The sequence below is a fragment of the Thyridium curvatum genome, assembly GCF_004353045.1.
Source record: "Thyridium curvatum strain D216 chromosome Unknown NODE_22_length_467593_cov_81.276643, whole genome shotgun sequence".
In the NCBI taxonomy this organism is placed as follows: domain Eukaryota; kingdom Fungi; phylum Ascomycota; class Sordariomycetes; order Thyridiales; family Thyridiaceae; genus Thyridium; species Thyridium curvatum.
Genome location: NW_022156777.1, coordinates 364742 through 381284, shown reverse-complemented (window position 1 = coordinate 381284; position 16543 = coordinate 364742). Strand labels below are relative to the sequence as shown.

Sequence of the window (16543 nt, the reverse complement as noted above, 5' to 3'; positions counted from 1 at the left end):
TCCGACACAACATACTTCGAAGTAAATATGGGAAGAACTCTGGGCTCTGCCGTCCTATCCGTTTGTTGGCTTCTTGATCGAACTAAGTCCCTGACGCCGGGGATGGATGACTCGCATCTTGATAAAGGAGTGGAGCGAAATAACTACCTACTTGTAGTTGTATTAGGGTATCACGGAAGTCGGTCGGAAAACGAAGATCCATCAATGCAGGGCTACCTAGAGTAAGTACCTAGGTAGTTAGCTTCTAGTAGCGAGAGTCGGTAGGTAGCTGCCTACGTACCTAGGGCTACAAGTGCAAGTAGTTTGGAGGAACGTTCAGGCGCAGGGTGCCGAGCCAACCTCGCCTAAAAGCTTGACTACAGGGCTAGGTTTTGGGGTTGTATGCTGCAACCCTACCCCGCCCCTTGCGTGATTTTCCCAACTATTGCCAAGTTTTGTGGAAGCTTGTTTTAACGAGATTACTTGGCAGGGTTGCCCACGATACGAAGCAGATAATTAGTGTCCGCGCCACTCTTGGCCCAACGTACGTGGTGCATCCGGCTCGTTAACCTGACGCTACGGAGGATCCTGCCATGTGGGACGGACACACTGGTCGTGGCAGAGTCTACCAGCTAACTACGGAGTAGTTACGTACTTGCACTTGTACTTGTCAATAGGAGGCGCCCTGGGCCACAGAAGCATGCGTGGAAGCCTTTGCCATCAGAACCCCCTGCACAAGCATTTCAAACCTAGTCAGTCAGAAGCGATAGTGTTGACGAAGCGACTTGAGACAATTGTTGTATTGGATGTCGGGTACCCAGACTTGCAATGGGTGAACCTCGTGTGTGTACAATGAGTGCAGTATTCATCCATAGTTGCAGTATTGTTGAATTTTCAGGTAGTTAGACGATCAACCACCGACTGAACTTAATCTCGCTCTCTGTTTTTCTTTGCAACATTGTTTGTATATTTTTATGTCTACAGATGTGTTTTCATTGGTATGTACATGTGTCGCAACAAGCAAGACGTCTTTGCCTCGGTAGTCTTCACACTACTTTCAAGCAAACGCCGAGTAGCAAGATTGGGCCGTGTCCTCGGCTGTCCAGCCGACGCACTTGTAGCAGTTCAGAAGTTTCTTTGGGTCGTACTTGTTCTTGATGCTCAGCAGCGCGTCGTAGTTGTCGCCCCACCAGGCCTGCTGCCAGTTGTCCGTAAACATGCTGGCCTCGTTCATGTATGCGCTGCCGCCCGTGAACGCGCTCATGGTCGCGCCCACGGCCTTCAGTGCCGTGGCCGCCGCCTGCCGCTGCGCGAGCGAGCTGTTCCACGCCCACGACGAGCCGACGCCGAGCTCCCACACGGCGGTGCGCCACGCCGGCGTCGCCGAGGTCGAATTGGCGGGCGCATCGTAGAGCACGGGGCCGACGACGGGGATGTAGGGGCTGGTGCCGGCGTTGACGATGTTGGTCAGGAACGACAGGATCTGAGCGCGGCCCTCGGCGGTGCCAAAGGCGCCGTTGGAGACAAGCTGCGAGCCGGCCAGGTGGGTGTTGCCGACGGCGACCTCGTTGGCGCGTACGTACTTCTGGTAGAAGGGGTACCACGAGTCGTACTCGGTGAATGTGGCCGCCCCGCCCTGCGACTCGGCGTAGGCGGCAAGGGACGCGAGGGACTCCTTGGCCTCGTCGAGCGAGAGGAGCGGCGTGATGTTGATGAGGGAGCTACCCGAGACGTGGCCGCCCCAGCCCTCCTGCGCCCACTTTTGGGTGTTGTTGACGATGATGTCGAGGAAGGGGATTATGGTGGTCTTGTTGGAGGTGAAGGAGACCGAGGCGGCGACAAAGGGAATGGCGGGCTCGACCTTGTGCGTCGACTCCAAGACGACGCCAAAAGTACCGCCACCACCACCGCGGAGCGCCCAGAATAGATCGGGATCGCTGCAAGAGTTGACGGTGCGGAGCTGGCCGTCGGGTGTGACGATCTTGAATTGCACGACGCGATCGATACCAAGACCGTAGACAGTAGACAGGACGCTGTGGCCACCGCCCATGACCCAACCACCGGATGCGCCGACGGTCGACGAGTAACCGCCGAGCAGAGTGACGTTGTGCTCGTCAGCGAAGGCATACGCCTGGTCAAAGTTGACACCAGCACCGGTAGTAATAGCCTGCACGGGTTTCTCCCCGGAGCAGCCCTCCGGGACGAAGGCGGCGTCGTAGCTCAGCCCCTGGAGCTTACGGGTCCACAGCATCAGCGTGCCCTTGCCGCTGCTGCGCGCGAGGTAGTCGTGGCCGGTGTTCTTGATAGACAGGCGCGTGCCCGTCTTCTCGGAGAACGCAAGGGCAGCCTGCACATCGGCGGGCGTGGCGACCTCGACGTAGTAGTCGGGTAGGTTGCCTTGGTTGCACGAGGCACCATCCGCAAAGGCAAGCGGGTCCGTTGGCGTCTTGTTGTCGAGCAAGCACTGGTCGACCGGGTTGGAGGCGCACTCCTCGACCTGGTTGTTCATGAAGGCGCCGGCGATGTCGGTGCGGAAACCGGGCTTGGTGTAGCCGGCCTGGACGGCGGCGCAGGCAGCGGCGTCGGGGGCCACCGGGTTGTTCTTGTAGACGGAGAAGCATGGGAGGGCCAGGGGTTCCAGCGCGTGCAGGCGGCCCCCGACAGTTCCATTGAGCTTCTCCCAGGCGCAGGACCTGGCGGCCGAGCCTGAGTCGACGGCAGCCGCAAAGGCGATGGGCAATACGGCTGCCGAAGCAGCCAGGGCTACTGAAAGGGAATGCATTTTGTTGGACTTGGCTCCCGTCTCCTCAGGAATCTGCACCCCGTCCGTGCGGTCCTGGGGTCGAGCAGGGTTTCGGGGAAGGGGAAAGAGACAGGTGACACAATAAGAATGGATGGGCAAGGAAACGAATGACAGTCCGGAGCGCGAGGTGCAGAGCGGTAGGGAGGCCGACCTGCTTGCGACCTGACAATTACAGGAGTGATCAGCGCGTCTTATAATCTCAAATTCCCCGACTGCCGGCAGCTACCACCGCACCAAAGACCGATAGACCGCGTCCCGGGCCTACGAAGTAACTCAAGGCGGAAGTGAGCGACAAGGGCAACGCCATGCCCGTGGAGTAATTATTCGCGGCCACCTCGCCGCTCACGCAGCTATCCGACCACTGATTGCCCAAGGACGACTAGGTATGTAGCTAGCTCGACGGATGAGTCCTGGTGCGGGAGCTACTCCTTGCAACGGCGTCAAAAGGGTGGGATTAATGCGGAGACTGGTTCCAGGACGCTTATGCAAAGCGCATCAAACCCATACTGGCCAACTCCATACCTAATGGAGAGCTCTCAATCAGCTCGTCTCCCACGGCGGCGCAGATTTCGCTCGTCTTGCCCAAACAGGTCTAAGGTGTGCCCTCGGACACTTTTCTTTCCTTTGCACCCGGTGTCGGAAACCCCTGAGGTGCCATGCATTGTCGGGATGCTGGTCTCTCTTATATCTTAACTCTTCAGCAATAAGAACGGCTCCATTGACCCCGGTCTGTCATCCTGCAGCCCACAAACATAAAGGTCCTCATTTCGCGCGTCGAACCCTCCCGTTGTCAAGGGTTCCTCTGTCGATCTTTTTCTCAGATGCCAGTCGGTGTCCCCACCAGCCACACAGTTCATCTCGCGACAATTGCGCAGCCACGATCACCGTCCCAATGGCCGGGGATCTTGCAGTGATAGCGGAGGCCGTGCCGACGCGCATCGTCGAGACAGAGGACCCGTACTGGAAGACTGTGCTGATCGCAGTGCCCCTGGCCATGTGCGGCCTGGCTACGCTCTCGTACATTCTGCGCCTTGTCTGCCGTCGGCTCGTCACGGGCGCGGCTCTCAGGTTGGAGGATGTGCTGATGGGTATCGGCCTGCTGCTAAGCTATGGTGTCACTGCGTTTACAGTCTACAGTAAGCACTTGCCCGAGTTTAAGGGGTAGAACACATCGCTTGGCTAACACTTGTCTGTCAATAGCCGCCTTCAATGGCGTGGGTGTTCCAACCAGCGAGCTCCCGGCTGATGAGCGACGGCGGATCAACTTTGTGAGACAAGCCATCAATACACAAAGTGAGACAGACAGCAGCTAACCCAATACCGCGCCCTGCATGCAGGGAAGCTGGATGATCCAAAAGTTCTGGGCGCCGTCCATGGCCTTTGTCAAGGCTAGTATCATCGTCTTCTTGAACTCGACTTTGGGCACCGAAAAGAAGTTCCGAATCGCAGCCTATTCCCTGATCACCTTTGTTACGCTCTGGGCGACAGCCGCGCTGCTGACAAACATCTTCCAATGCTGGCCGATCCAGTTCTACTACGACAAGACAATCCCCCATGGCCACTGCATGAAGGGCCAGACCTCATTCTTCCAGGCCATGGGGTCTTTCTCCCTCATCGCCGATATCGCGATTCTGGTGTTGCCCATGCCGGTGATTTGGAACCTCAGTATGAACCTCAGACAGAAGCTGGCCGTCATTGGTGTGCTGTCGATGGGCATCATGTGAGTTTGTCGTCAGGTATGCTTGCCCAAGCGCATGGCATGAGACTAACGTGCCCCCGCGGACAGTGTCTGCATATTTAGTCTTCTCCGCTTGGTGGAGTTCAACTACTTCATCACAAATGATCTGTCATGTAAGCACACACCCAATTCCCCTGTTTAGTTGAAACATGGCAACTGACATCAGGAATAGCATCGAGCGCCAAGGAATCAATCTGGACGACCATGGAAGTGAATGTCGCTATCATCTGTGGGTGCCTCCCTCTAATGAGACCCATGTTTGAAGGGTGCCTGGGCAGGATGTCGTCGACAGGCTACAGTCGCTCGAAAACATCGCAATCCAACCCGGCGTCAGCATCGCAGCTCTACTACCGCTCTACAGCATCGCACAACGACAAGACGTTCCAGAGGCTGCACGATGTCAAGTCAAAGGCGTGGTCGCCAAGCGACAAGAACTCCGAGAGGCAGTTGCGCAGTGGCACTACAAGGTCCCGGTCCGACGTTGAGCGCAGCTCGTCCGAGATCGAGCTTCAAGGCATCGGTGTACAGACGGATATCTACCAGACGACCGAGGAGAGTCAGAAGGAGCAGCGTGGCGAGCATGTCGTGTAGGAGACGACCACTCTTGAATGTTCTTGCACGTCGTTCTTGCACTAGCCCAAATCATATTGATACCTTGCCTCATATGCATACAGCCGAGGCCAAATTCCATAAATCTTGATAGTCACAAGATAGTCGATGGCTCAAACACGTCTGGCCAGACAACCGTCGGCCTTGATAAGGTGAAATAGTGACCAAGACCGCGCCTCGCCTCAATAGGCCGCCTCATAATTAGCAGTTGCAATCGCAAGCCAGTACTTCATTTCATTCTCTTGATGCAGCCGATGCCCTTTGAGGCGCCTGTTAATAGGATAGATCTGCCAAACAGGTTGAAATGCCTTGGATCGATGTAAGGGTAGGTGCCATTATGGTGAAAATGATGCCGTCTATCGCTGCGTAATTAGTTGGCGAAGATAGAGTTATCTTTGGGTGCCATCGTGCTGAGTCCTACGCCTTCGATGTTGGCCTGTTGATTGATCTTTCGAGTCGTCGTCTGCTCTGACAAGGATTCACAGGCGTAATTCCAATGCAACTTTTGAGCTTTTGGGACCGTTTGAATAAGGCTGTTGTCGCCATGAGCCAGTTAGTCGGCCCGAACGGACAACTTGTCCCTCAACTCAGACCAATAAAATCTAGGGTCTCGAACCGAACTCTGCTATATGTTCAAAGTTTATTGACCCCGAGAGTCCAAATACCAATTGGGGGTCGTGATATATCTCACTTCTATTCGTTTCTTTCCTACACTAATGTTATCGGACGTGGAGCGCACTTCCCGTTTTCCAGCAGCACCCGCTGACAATCGGCAGTCCCTGGTTCACAAGCGTTTATGGAAAGAAATTCGATAATGTTTGAGATTCTTCCCGACAGCAAGGTGGAAGGAGTGATATACAAGCTCTTGTCCATCTCAACCAAAGTTTCCATAGCGCCGACCTTGGGCCTCTTGGTCCTGTGGATGGACTGAACGAGAATAATTTGCAGAATGCCGATCCGCTTCCATTTTGGGGTCTGAAGGTCAGGCTGGTGAGGCCTGACAACGATCCCAGCGATCTGCGTGGGATTGCAGTAAGTCGCTATGAATCTCATGTTAGTCACTGGTGCGGCCGATGTAAGCATCTGCGCCCCGTGATCGAGTGCCACAAGGATTTTGGTGTTCTCAAGGCTCTTGCCGCCGATGATAATGTCAGAGTAATGAGGTGGAGATCCAACCACCTTCATATTGAGACTGTTCATGTTCCCCAAGACTGTAAGTCCCCATGTGTCGTCGCTATAACCAGGGCCCAATAAGCGCCCTTTGTCGTGTCTTTTCAAGGACTCAGGCAGCTCGATCAAATCCATCGCCACGATATCGTCCTTTTGTCCAGGTGACAGACATGTGTACATCTCTTTGCCTTGGAATGTGGCATAGTAGATCAACCCCACTGGATGTGTCACCTGTCTCTTGACCGAAAGCCACGTCCAGCTCGGTGCATACAATGAAAGCGAGTCATCCGCAGGTGATGCTTGGGCCTCGTCAGTGGGCCTCCAAAGCAGCGCCCTGCCAAGGTCTGCCACGCATATCCCTCTAACAACAGGGATATCGCAGCTTCCCGCCCAAAGCCCGGACAACCCGCGCACCGCGTCGAGCACATCAGTCTGGTGATATAAGCGGCGCCGGGAGAACTTTTCGACCTGAAGAAGCCAGTTCTGAGGGGTCACTGTTTGATATTGGGAAGGTTTGATGCCAAAGCTCTCTGTCCGACAACATTCTCTGCAGGACCATGCCATCTCGTAGCCGCCGAGGTGCAGCGTTCGCCTTGCCAAGTTCTCCTCTTGGAATATCCAAGCCCTGGAATCCAAGAGGACTTGATCAGGCAGGTCGTCGTTCCGTGGGCTCAATCTTACTGGCTTGCCGTGACTGTTCACTAACAATGACTCCGCGTGGTACAGAGCGCATCGGTTCGAGACTAGTGGCTCATCGCTATGGATAGCACCGGTTGCTGAGATGTTGATGCAGCCGTAACGATAAACGCTGCGCAAATAATGGAGATCGTCGTTCCCGTTTCCATCAACTCCATCTGCCGGCTTTTCTGTCATTTCACTCTGAGGTGCTGTATCGTCCTCGGTGTCCTGGATGATACACAATGCATCTATCCAGATAAAAGATATTCCCAGTCCTCTGGCCACGTGCATGGCATCTTGCAGAGCCATAGGCAGGGTTTCCACAGGGATGTATTGCTCCAGCTCGTGCCTGTTCTCGAGCAACAGCATCGGAGACGGTCGGAGAGGACTTGGTCTCCTGTAGCTGACTGTTGCGTATGGTTCTGCAGGCCATGTTTTGGAGACGGTGACCACCTTCACATGCGCATCCTGATCACCAAGGTACACTAACCGGCGCGGGGACCATACTTGATGCTTTGATGTGCATCTCATGGCATGTTTCGCATCGCACTCGCCAATCCACTTCCGGACAAGACTCAAATCGCAATTTGTCCCATTGGCTTCGTGCAACGCGTCGCCATTTGGTTTCTCGTGCTTAGCCCGAAACACTGAGAATTCGGTTAATAGGCAATAGGAGGCTGAAGGGCGAACGGGTGGGTGGATAATACCTCCTGGACCCGGGTGTCTGCGGAACCTACTCCGGGTACTCGAATAATTCACTTCAAAGGGAAAGTCAAGAGCGAAACCTCCCAGTTCAATGGCGCAAGAGGCGATATACTCGTAGCCGTACCCATCTTCGCCTTCACCGAGAACTACAGCCGGATGACGATAAGCTGTTCGCATCGGCCCATCATCCCATTGCTCGCGACGCTCCGGATGATACAATCTGAGGTTTTGGCGGAATACAGAGCATACCCAGCAGCAGCTTTTGCTGTCCGATGCCACTGTACAGCCGTCAGGACCCGGGCGAAGGAAAGGTGTCGGGTCAGGAGCGGCATGCGTCTCAACGATCCACTGAACCACCTTTAGGCACGTATCGCATATCATGTTGTCTCTTGGACACGAGGGCCTGTTCTGGTGCACAAGCTGAGCTTCTCGAAGCGAGAAAATAAGTTGAGAACTCAGACTGGGGCTGAACTTCCAGCTCTTGGCGACCGCTTTTAGGACAAGTTCGTTGCCAAGACCAGAGTCTTTATTGGGAATAGTGTTGTTTGATGCTCGGGCTATATCTCTGATGAGCCTTTTTGAACCGAATCGACCAGGTTGTGCTTCTTGAATCGCATCGAGTCGCAAGAACTCAGTGTCTGCCTAGGTCCACGTGACCTTGCATGGATGTTGGTCAGGATCAAAGATTTGACAACAACGTTCACATCTACCAAAGTCATCATCTCCGAACCTCCCTGCCATCATGACAGCCAAAGTCATCTTGGATCTCCCAGATGAGCTCTTGAGCCATGTGCTTACACTATCAGTGGGCCCCTTGCGAGGGTATCGCCTGCGCCACGATGGTCGGCGAGGCCGCTTGGTGCCTTTGGCCAGTCTCGCAAGAGTCTGTCGTCGCTTCAATCGACTCGCAACACCCTTGTTATACGAAGGGATCTTCGTTTCACATGTATACCAGTGCTCCCGACGACCCGTAGAGGAGCATACCGCCTCAAGAGAATGGCAGGTTATGAAAGCGAATCCATCGACAAGACAATTCTGTCGACGGCTGGAAATCGACGCAGCCAGGAGTGACCAATGTGACAAACACACGTCGGAAGCCCGAGATCTCATCAAGTGGCTCACCAATACAACAACGCTCAAATTACACTCATGGCCGGCTACCTACCGAGATACCGGGTCACTTGCTCGCCTGGCCCTGACTTCTATGCCGCGACTAAGGTCTCTGACTCTGACGGGCTGGAAGGGATCCACACTGCGTCCCCCTGTTGTCCGGGAAGCCTTGGCTGGGTTTGGGTACTCGCTCGCCCTGCGGTCTCTGCATTTACAGCACATCGGCGAGCATGAAGGCACTCTCGAACAGTGGGCTGAATTGACCCCACACGCTCTTTCTGTGACCAAATTGACAGTTTTTGAGTTTCTTCAAACCTCCAAAGTACTCTCCCATCTCATTCAGTGGGTTAAGCGCCTCGAGCACTTGGAGATTCACTACCTTTTCTCGGCCGACTACGCGGGGAATGAGACCTACATCGGTTGGAGCCTCGGAAAATTGCAGCCCATGTTGGAACTTCAGCGAGACTCTCTGACCTGCATCAGTATCTCTCACATCTGCGTTGAAGGCCTTGCGGGCTTCGATGTGACGAGCTTCCCTAATCTTCGATTTCTAAGCCTCTGCTATCGAGCCACTGGCCTCGATATTCATCTGGTATCTCGACTTGCCGCCCCTCGGCTCAATAGGTTCCGGTGGGATCTGACCCTACAAGACCAACAATGCTCTGAGCAGCTCGGTCATCTCGACGAACCACAAGAGAAATTCCTCCGAGCCGTTGCACAGACCCTGCTCGTGGAGCTCAAGGTGCCGCTGAGAGAGATTTTGGTCCAGTTTAGACCAGAATACGACCATTGGCTTTTTGGAGCGCCTTGGGCACCGGAGGTCCTGCCCTGGGATCGACTTGATTCCATTCAAAGGGACTATAGCGAGCACGGGCTAGCCGTCATTTGCAGCCCACCCGGACCGACCGAGGAAGAAAGATTCGACGAATCAAAGCTGGAGTATGGAGGTACAGAAGAGTATGACCTGCCGGACTTTGAATACGATGATCTAGCAAAGGACAAGTAGAGGAGGGGAGGATTGTTGATGGACAGAAACACGCACCCCTTACATGTACACGTGCCATTTGGAAAATGTGACGGTTTGCACAATTTGCCTTAGCACTCTAGGGTCATTTTCTTGTGGAAATATGAAAAATTGACCGCGAATCCTGGGGCAGGTCCATCCGATCCTACGAGTGCGTCAAGTACGAAGGGAGACTAAACCAGTCATTCGTGCGACCCTTGGCTTGCTTGATGAGCAAAATAGACCTCAACAATGTTGCAAAACATGTTTGATGTCTCAAAGCCTCCCTTATGAGGAGTGTTCCGACTGCTGTATCTTAATTAGCCAGGCCCTTTGGGAGGAGGAATCTAAATCGCTGGACTTTGTGATGAGCTTTAACATCTAATGCGTGATCACGAAAACCTCGCACCTGGCTTTCAAGTGCTGGAAGTGCAATTGTATTTACCACCGAACAATAAAATGAACTAATGCTACGAGGAGTTGAATCCCTATTCCGCTAGCGCTTCTTGTGAAACCGGCGATGTTGCAAATGGAAAATTGCTGAAACGGAATTTTGTGAGGGACGCCCGATTAACCTCCGAGGCCTCTCGGAGCTTATCCATCTCAGCAAGCAAGTCGGAGTCTATGCAGTCAACGACTAACACCGAGAATCATGCAGATAAAAGGGGACGAAAATCACTACGAGAATTCTCTACTTCGCAATGCTATTACACATCAGCACGCAGCTCTCATACTCTTTTGCAACCAGTCCGCAATTTTCAAAAACCTCTTGCCACACACTGCGATAGCAAGCTACATACCTCCTCAAGGGCAATAGAAACCATGGCTTCCAGTCCTGCCTTGCCCAAGAAGCTCCGGATCGCCGTATTGATGGAGGCCGTCCAGGCCACCGACATAATGGGCATCGACATTCTCAACGGCCTCCGCAACCCGCCCCCCGAGATGGCGGATGGCCTGGCGGCTCTAGGCCCCGCCATGGCCGAGGTCGGGGCCACGCTGGCCAAGTACCAAGACGACATGATTGATATCGAGTGGTTTTACGTCGCGAGCTCGCTGGAGCCCGCGCATTTCTTCCTGTCGTTCAAGTGGCTGCCTAACTGCACCTACGAAACGTGCCCGCGGGACCTCGACATTGTCATCCTCGGCGGCAACATGCCCACCTGGCGGCCCGCCGAGGCTGACCGCTTCATCAAGGAGGCGTTTCCCAAGACGCGCTTCTGGCTGACTACGTGCACGGGTTCCGTCTGGCTAGCGAGCGCGGGCGTGCTGGACGGCAAGCAGGCGACGACCAACCGGGCGTTCCGGCCTGTGGCCAAGCTGCTGCACCCGAACGTCGAGTGGGTCGACCAGCGGTGGGTGGTGCAGGAGAAGTTGTGGGAGGGCGAGGGCGGCACGGGCGAGGTGTGGCTGGCGGCGGGCGCCATCGCCGGCTTCGACATGATTGCACAGTTTTGCCTGCAGAAATTCAACCCGGACCATTTGAGAGATCTTTCGTTCATGGGGCTGGATTATTATCCTGAGCGTGCGATGGGACAGTACTATGAGCAGTAGAGGAGTGGAATGGGAATGTCAATACGATGTTCCTTGAAAGCCTCGTATAGTATCGTTGCAGTCTGCGTTACCATTCTCCCATAAGAATCAAAGCGCTTCTTTAAGTAGTCAGGAAAGAGAGAGCCTCTACAGTCTCTGCACGAATAGTCTTTCGCCTCCTCTCAGCCTCAGCCCGCTCGTTCTTCCCAATATCTTTCCGCTGCAGCGTTTCCATGATTGCATTGTCCTGTCTGGCAAGTTTAGTCAGGAGCGAGCTCCGAACTTCGTCCACATCACGGGCTTTTATAAGTGCCTGGCCGAGCTGCTCATTGCCGAGCCGTCTTATCCGCCGTCGTTGTAGCTCTTGCAGCCGCACAAGCCGCAGCCGCCTGTCGTGTTCGAGGCGCTCTGCCACCTCCTTTGACATAGTCGGCTGGGTGGGCCATCCACGTGCTGCGAAGTCCTTGACCGCGGGCGGCGCGTGCGGAGGGACAGGCGACAGAGTGTGTGCACTTCCTTCAGAGGGCTGGAGTATTTGAATTAGTCCTGGGGGTTTCAAGTTTCGCTCAAAATTGAAGGCTTCTCACCGTCGCAGACCAGACAGAGGTCTGAACCACCGAAACATGCTTTTCAGAGTGGATGGCTCTCGGCATCATGTGCGGCACCGAATGACGGATTGCATCCATTGTCGCTCTGATAGCTGTCGTTGGTGTTCAGATGAAGCCTGCAGACTGAGGAACGTGGTGATTTCTTCAATCCGTCATGGCTGGCCTTAAGGCATGCACAGTGGCGATGGCGTAGACTGACGTGGCATGTGTGCCCGCATGAATGTGCAAAACCTGGAGCGGATTGGTGGATGCCTCGACATGATTTTGGGCCTCCGGATTTGGGCCAACGTTGTAGAAATGCAGTCATCTTGAATTACAGCAATTCTATGGCCAGGACCTTCCACCTCAGTCATTTGCGCCTCCACCGTTTTCTTTTTCTGTTTTACGCATTCTGTTGCCGGATGTGGCGATTGATTGCAGCCGTGGCCGACATGGGAGCCAGCATACAGGCGATTTCATATGCTGAAGATAGGGATCATCCTGGGGTTGACAATACGGACAAAGAATTCGTTAGATAGAACTGGCGTCACTGCAAGGGCTATCTTTCGGAGCCTCAAACGACACCAGAGTCGAGGTTGGGTTGTCTGGAAGAGGTTGTCGTTGTTAAGAGATATTCAGGTGCCCTGGCCTGGTCTTATCTGCCGTTGTCTTCCTCGAGCCGGCAGGCACTAAGAGCCGCTAGGCATGCCGATGCCCCGTCGGCAAACTTTACCGAAACTTTGCCGCGACTCTCAAAACTCTCATCGGCCCCGACGTCCCCTCGTCTCGTCGGTTCATCATACTTACTTTCTTACGCGTTGAAACAACATCACGCAATTCATGGCCGACGACGCATCCCCGCCGCCGGGGGTCGATCAACCTCCCGCCCGGCCGTACCGGTCCCACAAGATCCCGGCCTGCGACTACTGCCACCGGAGGAAGACACGCTGCGACCGTGCGAGGCTGCGAGAGCCATGCTCGCTTTGCCGAGCGCATCGGAAAGAGTGCACGACGACAAACGCCAAGGATCGCGTGGGCCGGGGGAGCTCCACGCCGGCCTTATCGCGAGTGAGGAAGTCGGGACGAACCTTGACTCGAGCGTCGTCGCCCGCCGCCGCCACCCCGACCGCGACGGCAGCGAGCATTCAGGCGTCGACAGAAGGCCCTCATCATGTCACGTTCAATACGACCCCGGTAGACGACCCGCCGACCGCGATGTCACCGCTGGCGTCTGGGACTGGCGGTCTTTTCGGTCATATCGTCGGTCCGGCCCTGGCCAGGGATGCTCAGATGCTGGAGCAGTTCATGTCTCCGCGCGACAATGTGGCTGAGAGCCATGTGCATCCGAACCCTTATAGCGTCTACTCGGATGATCCGCGAAACCCGGTGGTGTATCTCAAGGTTCCGAGGCAGCGGCCGACAGCTTCATCCGGGAACGGGACGCCGGGTTTTAAGCAGTGCGAAGTCGTTGAAAAGATTCTGGAGCCGCTGGGGGCGAATCTTATGGGACTGTGAGTTTATTTTTCATTTCTATCGAGAACTACCATATGCTCACATTCTCGTGACGAAGCTACTTCGATGTCATACATCCTCCCTTTCCGATCCTTGACGAGACGGCAGTCAGAAAAGCTTACCAACAAGGAACACTGCCTCACACACTTGTTTGCGAGATCTACGCCGTCATATTGGTCTACTGGGAGCTCTCTGAAGCGGTCATTACCACTGGTCGACCTGTTCCGGATGTAAGGTACATCTGGAACCTGACTGTCAGTGCCATGCACGACGACTTCCTATCGCCGACCCTTTCCACCGTCCTTGCCTGTATCCTCGACCTTCTTGGCCGGCCAATTACCTCGATCACCTACAACGCTGTCAATATCGGCAGCACTGTTGCCCTTGCGCAGAGTTTGGGACTCAATCGAGATCCTAGCAATTGGAATCTCGATCCCAGGCAGAAAAACCTACGCATCAAGACTTGGTGGGGCCTGCTCATACATGATTATTGGGCAAGCCTGAGCCACGGAACCCCGGGTCATGTCCATCGCGACCAGTGGGATGTTGCCCTCCCCCAGCTGGACACAATACTCGACAACTCTCAGACCTCCAGCACAGCGACTCCTCAGGCCAGGGAAAGGGGGGCTGAGTCCTTCATTGCACTCTGTCGGCTGACCCAACTGCTGGGTGACTTGCTATCGGTCATCTACTCACTAAGAGAGGAACCTCTCGAGCGGATGCTCAAGACTCTCCGGCGCATCGAGACGGCCGTGGATGACTGGCAGGACTCTTTGCCAACTTGGCTGAATCCAGGGGAGTCCGGATTTGAGCGGGATCAGCCCGGCTCTTTGAATCTAAAGCTCTCCTTTCTGGCCGTGAAGATGTGTATTTGTCGTGTGGCACTGCAGGTTGGTCCCCCCACCCTGATCTCATATTTTTACAAATCTCACAATAGCAGGCTACACGGGCGAGCGACCAGGAGGAAGCAGCCTATCATCAGTCTCGCTGCATCAAGTCTGGAACCGCATTCATAGATTTTGTCACTTCACTATCTGTCAACGAGAGCAGGGCTTTTTGGTTGCCTTGTAAGCAGAGTCGTCCCTAATCAGGTTGTATCTTCACTAACTCGCAACAAGACACCGCCTATCATTTTGCATCCGCAGCAACTCTCATGATGAGATGCGCATTGGAAGCTCAAGCTGATAACACAGCGGATAACTGCGTTGCTACAGCTCGCAGATTCATAGACTATCTTCGCGACATGAGGACTAGTGCAAACTGGGACTTGGTGGATATTTGTCTTGGGCAATGTGAAACCACGGTAAAACAAATGAGCGAGGGTGCACTGCCTGTATTCCGCAGACGCAATAATGGAACGGTTCGTTCACGACAAGGCGCGCAAGGGCGGACGCAGAAGCCTCCTGAGAGCGAAAGGGCCATCGACGGCGAGAACCAGGCCGGAGCGGATGTAGTCATGGATGAGACTATAGTCCTACCAGAGGAGACCATGGACCAGAATATGTTCCTGGATGACTGGCAGGAGCAAATGCCGGGGGACTTTTACTTTCCCGAGTTGTGGGATGTAGCGCGTGGAGATTTCCGAGCATTCTAGAACTTTGCGCGCTTGTTAGTAATATAAATATCATGAACCAACCTTGAGCACATTGGTATACATTCTAACAATCAACCCTCTATATATTCAATCAACTCACAGGATAGGCGATGCCCCGACACCGGCCCAGATTCAAGATTAGATGCTTACCGCGGCAAGCTATGTGGAGCACAGTTTGCCGACAGCTCGGGAAAGTTTCCCGACACCGAATAACCTCACCTCATAAATACACGAAACGCTTACCGTACGTCTGTCATCAACGAGATATTTTGAACTCATCTCCCTTGATAATACTGCAAAGTCCTTCACGATTCGATACCCAAGTCACACCACCTCACAACACATCATGAGTGCCATCACCAGCGCTGCCGATGCGGTCAAGCTCCCGGAGCCATTCGCGTCCATTCCCCGCGAACCCCTTCTCTTCGGCCCTTCACCAATCCAGCACCTACCTCGTATCTCCAAGGCACTCGGAGGCAAGGTGAACATCTACGCGAAGAGAGAGGACTGCAACTCGGGCTTTGCCTATGGCGGCAACAAGACGAGGAAACTCGAGTATGCCAATCTGCTCACACCGCGATGCTTCCATCTGCTGACGAATATCACCCTAGGTACTTCGCCCCGGACGCCATCGCCTCCGGCTGTGACACGCTCATCAGCATCGGCGGCGTGCAGTCCAACCACACGCGGCAGGTCGCTGCGTTGGGGGCCAAGCTCGGCCTCAAGGTCGCCCTGGTGCAGGAGAAGTGGGTCGACTGGGAGGACCCCGTCTACGAGAAGGCCGGCAACATCCAGCTATCGCGGCTCATGAACGCCGATACCAGGCTCGACCCTTCGCCTTTCGGCATCGAGCACAAGCCCACGCTCAAGAACCTGCAGAAGGAGCTGGCGGACGCGGGGCGTAAGCCCTACTACATCCCCGCCGGTGCGTCAGACCACCCGCTCGGCGGGCTGGGCTTCGCCAGGTGGGCTTTTGAAGTTGAGCAGCAGGAGAAGGAGCAGGGCGTGTTCTTCGACACGGTTATAGTCTGCGCCGTCACTGGCTCGACCATGGCTGGTATGGTCGCCGGCTTCAAGCTGGCCGAGAAGCTGGGCTCGAGGCCCAGGAAAGTCATCGGCATCGACGCCTCCGCCAAGGTCCAGCAGACTGCCGACCAGGTATTGCGCATCGCCAAGGCCACTGGAGTCAAGATCGGTCTGAAGGAGGACGACATCACGGAGAAGGACATCATCCTGGATGGCAGGTACCACGCGGGTGTATACGGTATCCCGGACCAGCAGACCATTGACGCTATCAAGTTTGGAGCGGCGACGGAGGCATTCATCACGGATCCCGTCTATGAGGGAAAGAGCTTGGCTGGAATGATGGACATGGTTCGGAAGGGCGAGATCGCCGAGGGGTCCAATGTGCTGTACGCTCACCTTGGTGGCCAATTGGCCCTGAATGCTTATACCTCTATGTAGATGATAGAAACATCAAGGAAATGAAATAAGTACAAAATGTTGCCTCGAAGATTTTGGTCTC

At 54.7% G+C, this 16543-nt stretch overlaps 7 protein-coding genes across 7 annotated transcripts; 5 read left to right on the top strand and 2 right to left on the bottom strand.

Moving 5' to 3' along the window:
- Positions 1–1036: 1036 nt before the first annotated feature.
- Positions 1037–2761, bottom strand: E0L32_004634 (uncharacterized protein; the record flags this gene model as incomplete). The annotated part of the gene is made up of 1 exon (XM_031139066.1): positions 1037–2761. The coding sequence occupies one exon, from the start codon at positions 2759–2761 to the stop codon at positions 1037–1039; it is 1725 nt and encodes a 574-aa protein (XP_030997068.1).
- Positions 2762–3674: 913 nt separating this feature from the next.
- Positions 3675–5111, top strand: E0L32_004633 (uncharacterized protein; the record flags this gene model as incomplete). Its single annotated transcript, XM_031139065.1, has 5 exons — positions 3675–3918; positions 3983–4050; positions 4120–4502; positions 4569–4633; positions 4693–5111. The coding sequence occupies 5 exons, from the start codon at positions 3675–3677 to the stop codon at positions 5109–5111; spliced, it is 1179 nt and encodes a 392-aa protein (XP_030997067.1).
- Positions 5112–5837: 726 nt separating this feature from the next.
- E0L32_004632 (uncharacterized protein) lies at positions 5838–8063 on the bottom strand (the record flags this gene model as incomplete). The annotated part of the gene is made up of 1 exon (XM_031139064.1): positions 5838–8063. The coding sequence occupies one exon, from the start codon at positions 8061–8063 to the stop codon at positions 5838–5840; it is 2226 nt and encodes a 741-aa protein (XP_030997066.1).
- Positions 8064–8424: 361 nt separating this feature from the next.
- On the top strand, positions 8425–9798 carry E0L32_004631 (uncharacterized protein; the record flags this gene model as incomplete). Its single annotated transcript, XM_031139063.1, has 1 exon — positions 8425–9798. One exon carries the CDS (start codon positions 8425–8427, stop codon positions 9796–9798), a length of 1374 nt encoding a protein of 457 aa, XP_030997065.1.
- An 819-nt stretch (positions 9799–10617) lies between these two features.
- On the top strand, positions 10618–11346 carry E0L32_004630 (uncharacterized protein; the record flags this gene model as incomplete). Its single annotated transcript, XM_031139062.1, has 1 exon — positions 10618–11346. The coding sequence occupies one exon, from the start codon at positions 10618–10620 to the stop codon at positions 11344–11346; it is 729 nt and encodes a 242-aa protein (XP_030997064.1).
- A 1781-nt stretch (positions 11347–13127) lies between these two features.
- On the top strand, positions 13128–15018 carry E0L32_004629 (uncharacterized protein; the record flags this gene model as incomplete). The annotated part of the gene is made up of 4 exons (XM_031139061.1): positions 13128–13423; positions 13483–14314; positions 14362–14491; positions 14543–15018. The coding sequence occupies 4 exons, from the start codon at positions 13128–13130 to the stop codon at positions 15016–15018; spliced, it is 1734 nt and encodes a 577-aa protein (XP_030997063.1).
- A 346-nt stretch (positions 15019–15364) lies between these two features.
- On the top strand, positions 15365–16482 carry E0L32_004628 (uncharacterized protein; the record flags this gene model as incomplete). The annotated part of the gene is made up of 2 exons (XM_031139060.1): positions 15365–15573; positions 15630–16482. The coding sequence occupies 2 exons, from the start codon at positions 15365–15367 to the stop codon at positions 16480–16482; spliced, it is 1062 nt and encodes a 353-aa protein (XP_030997062.1).
- Positions 16483–16543: the final 61 nt, after the last annotated feature.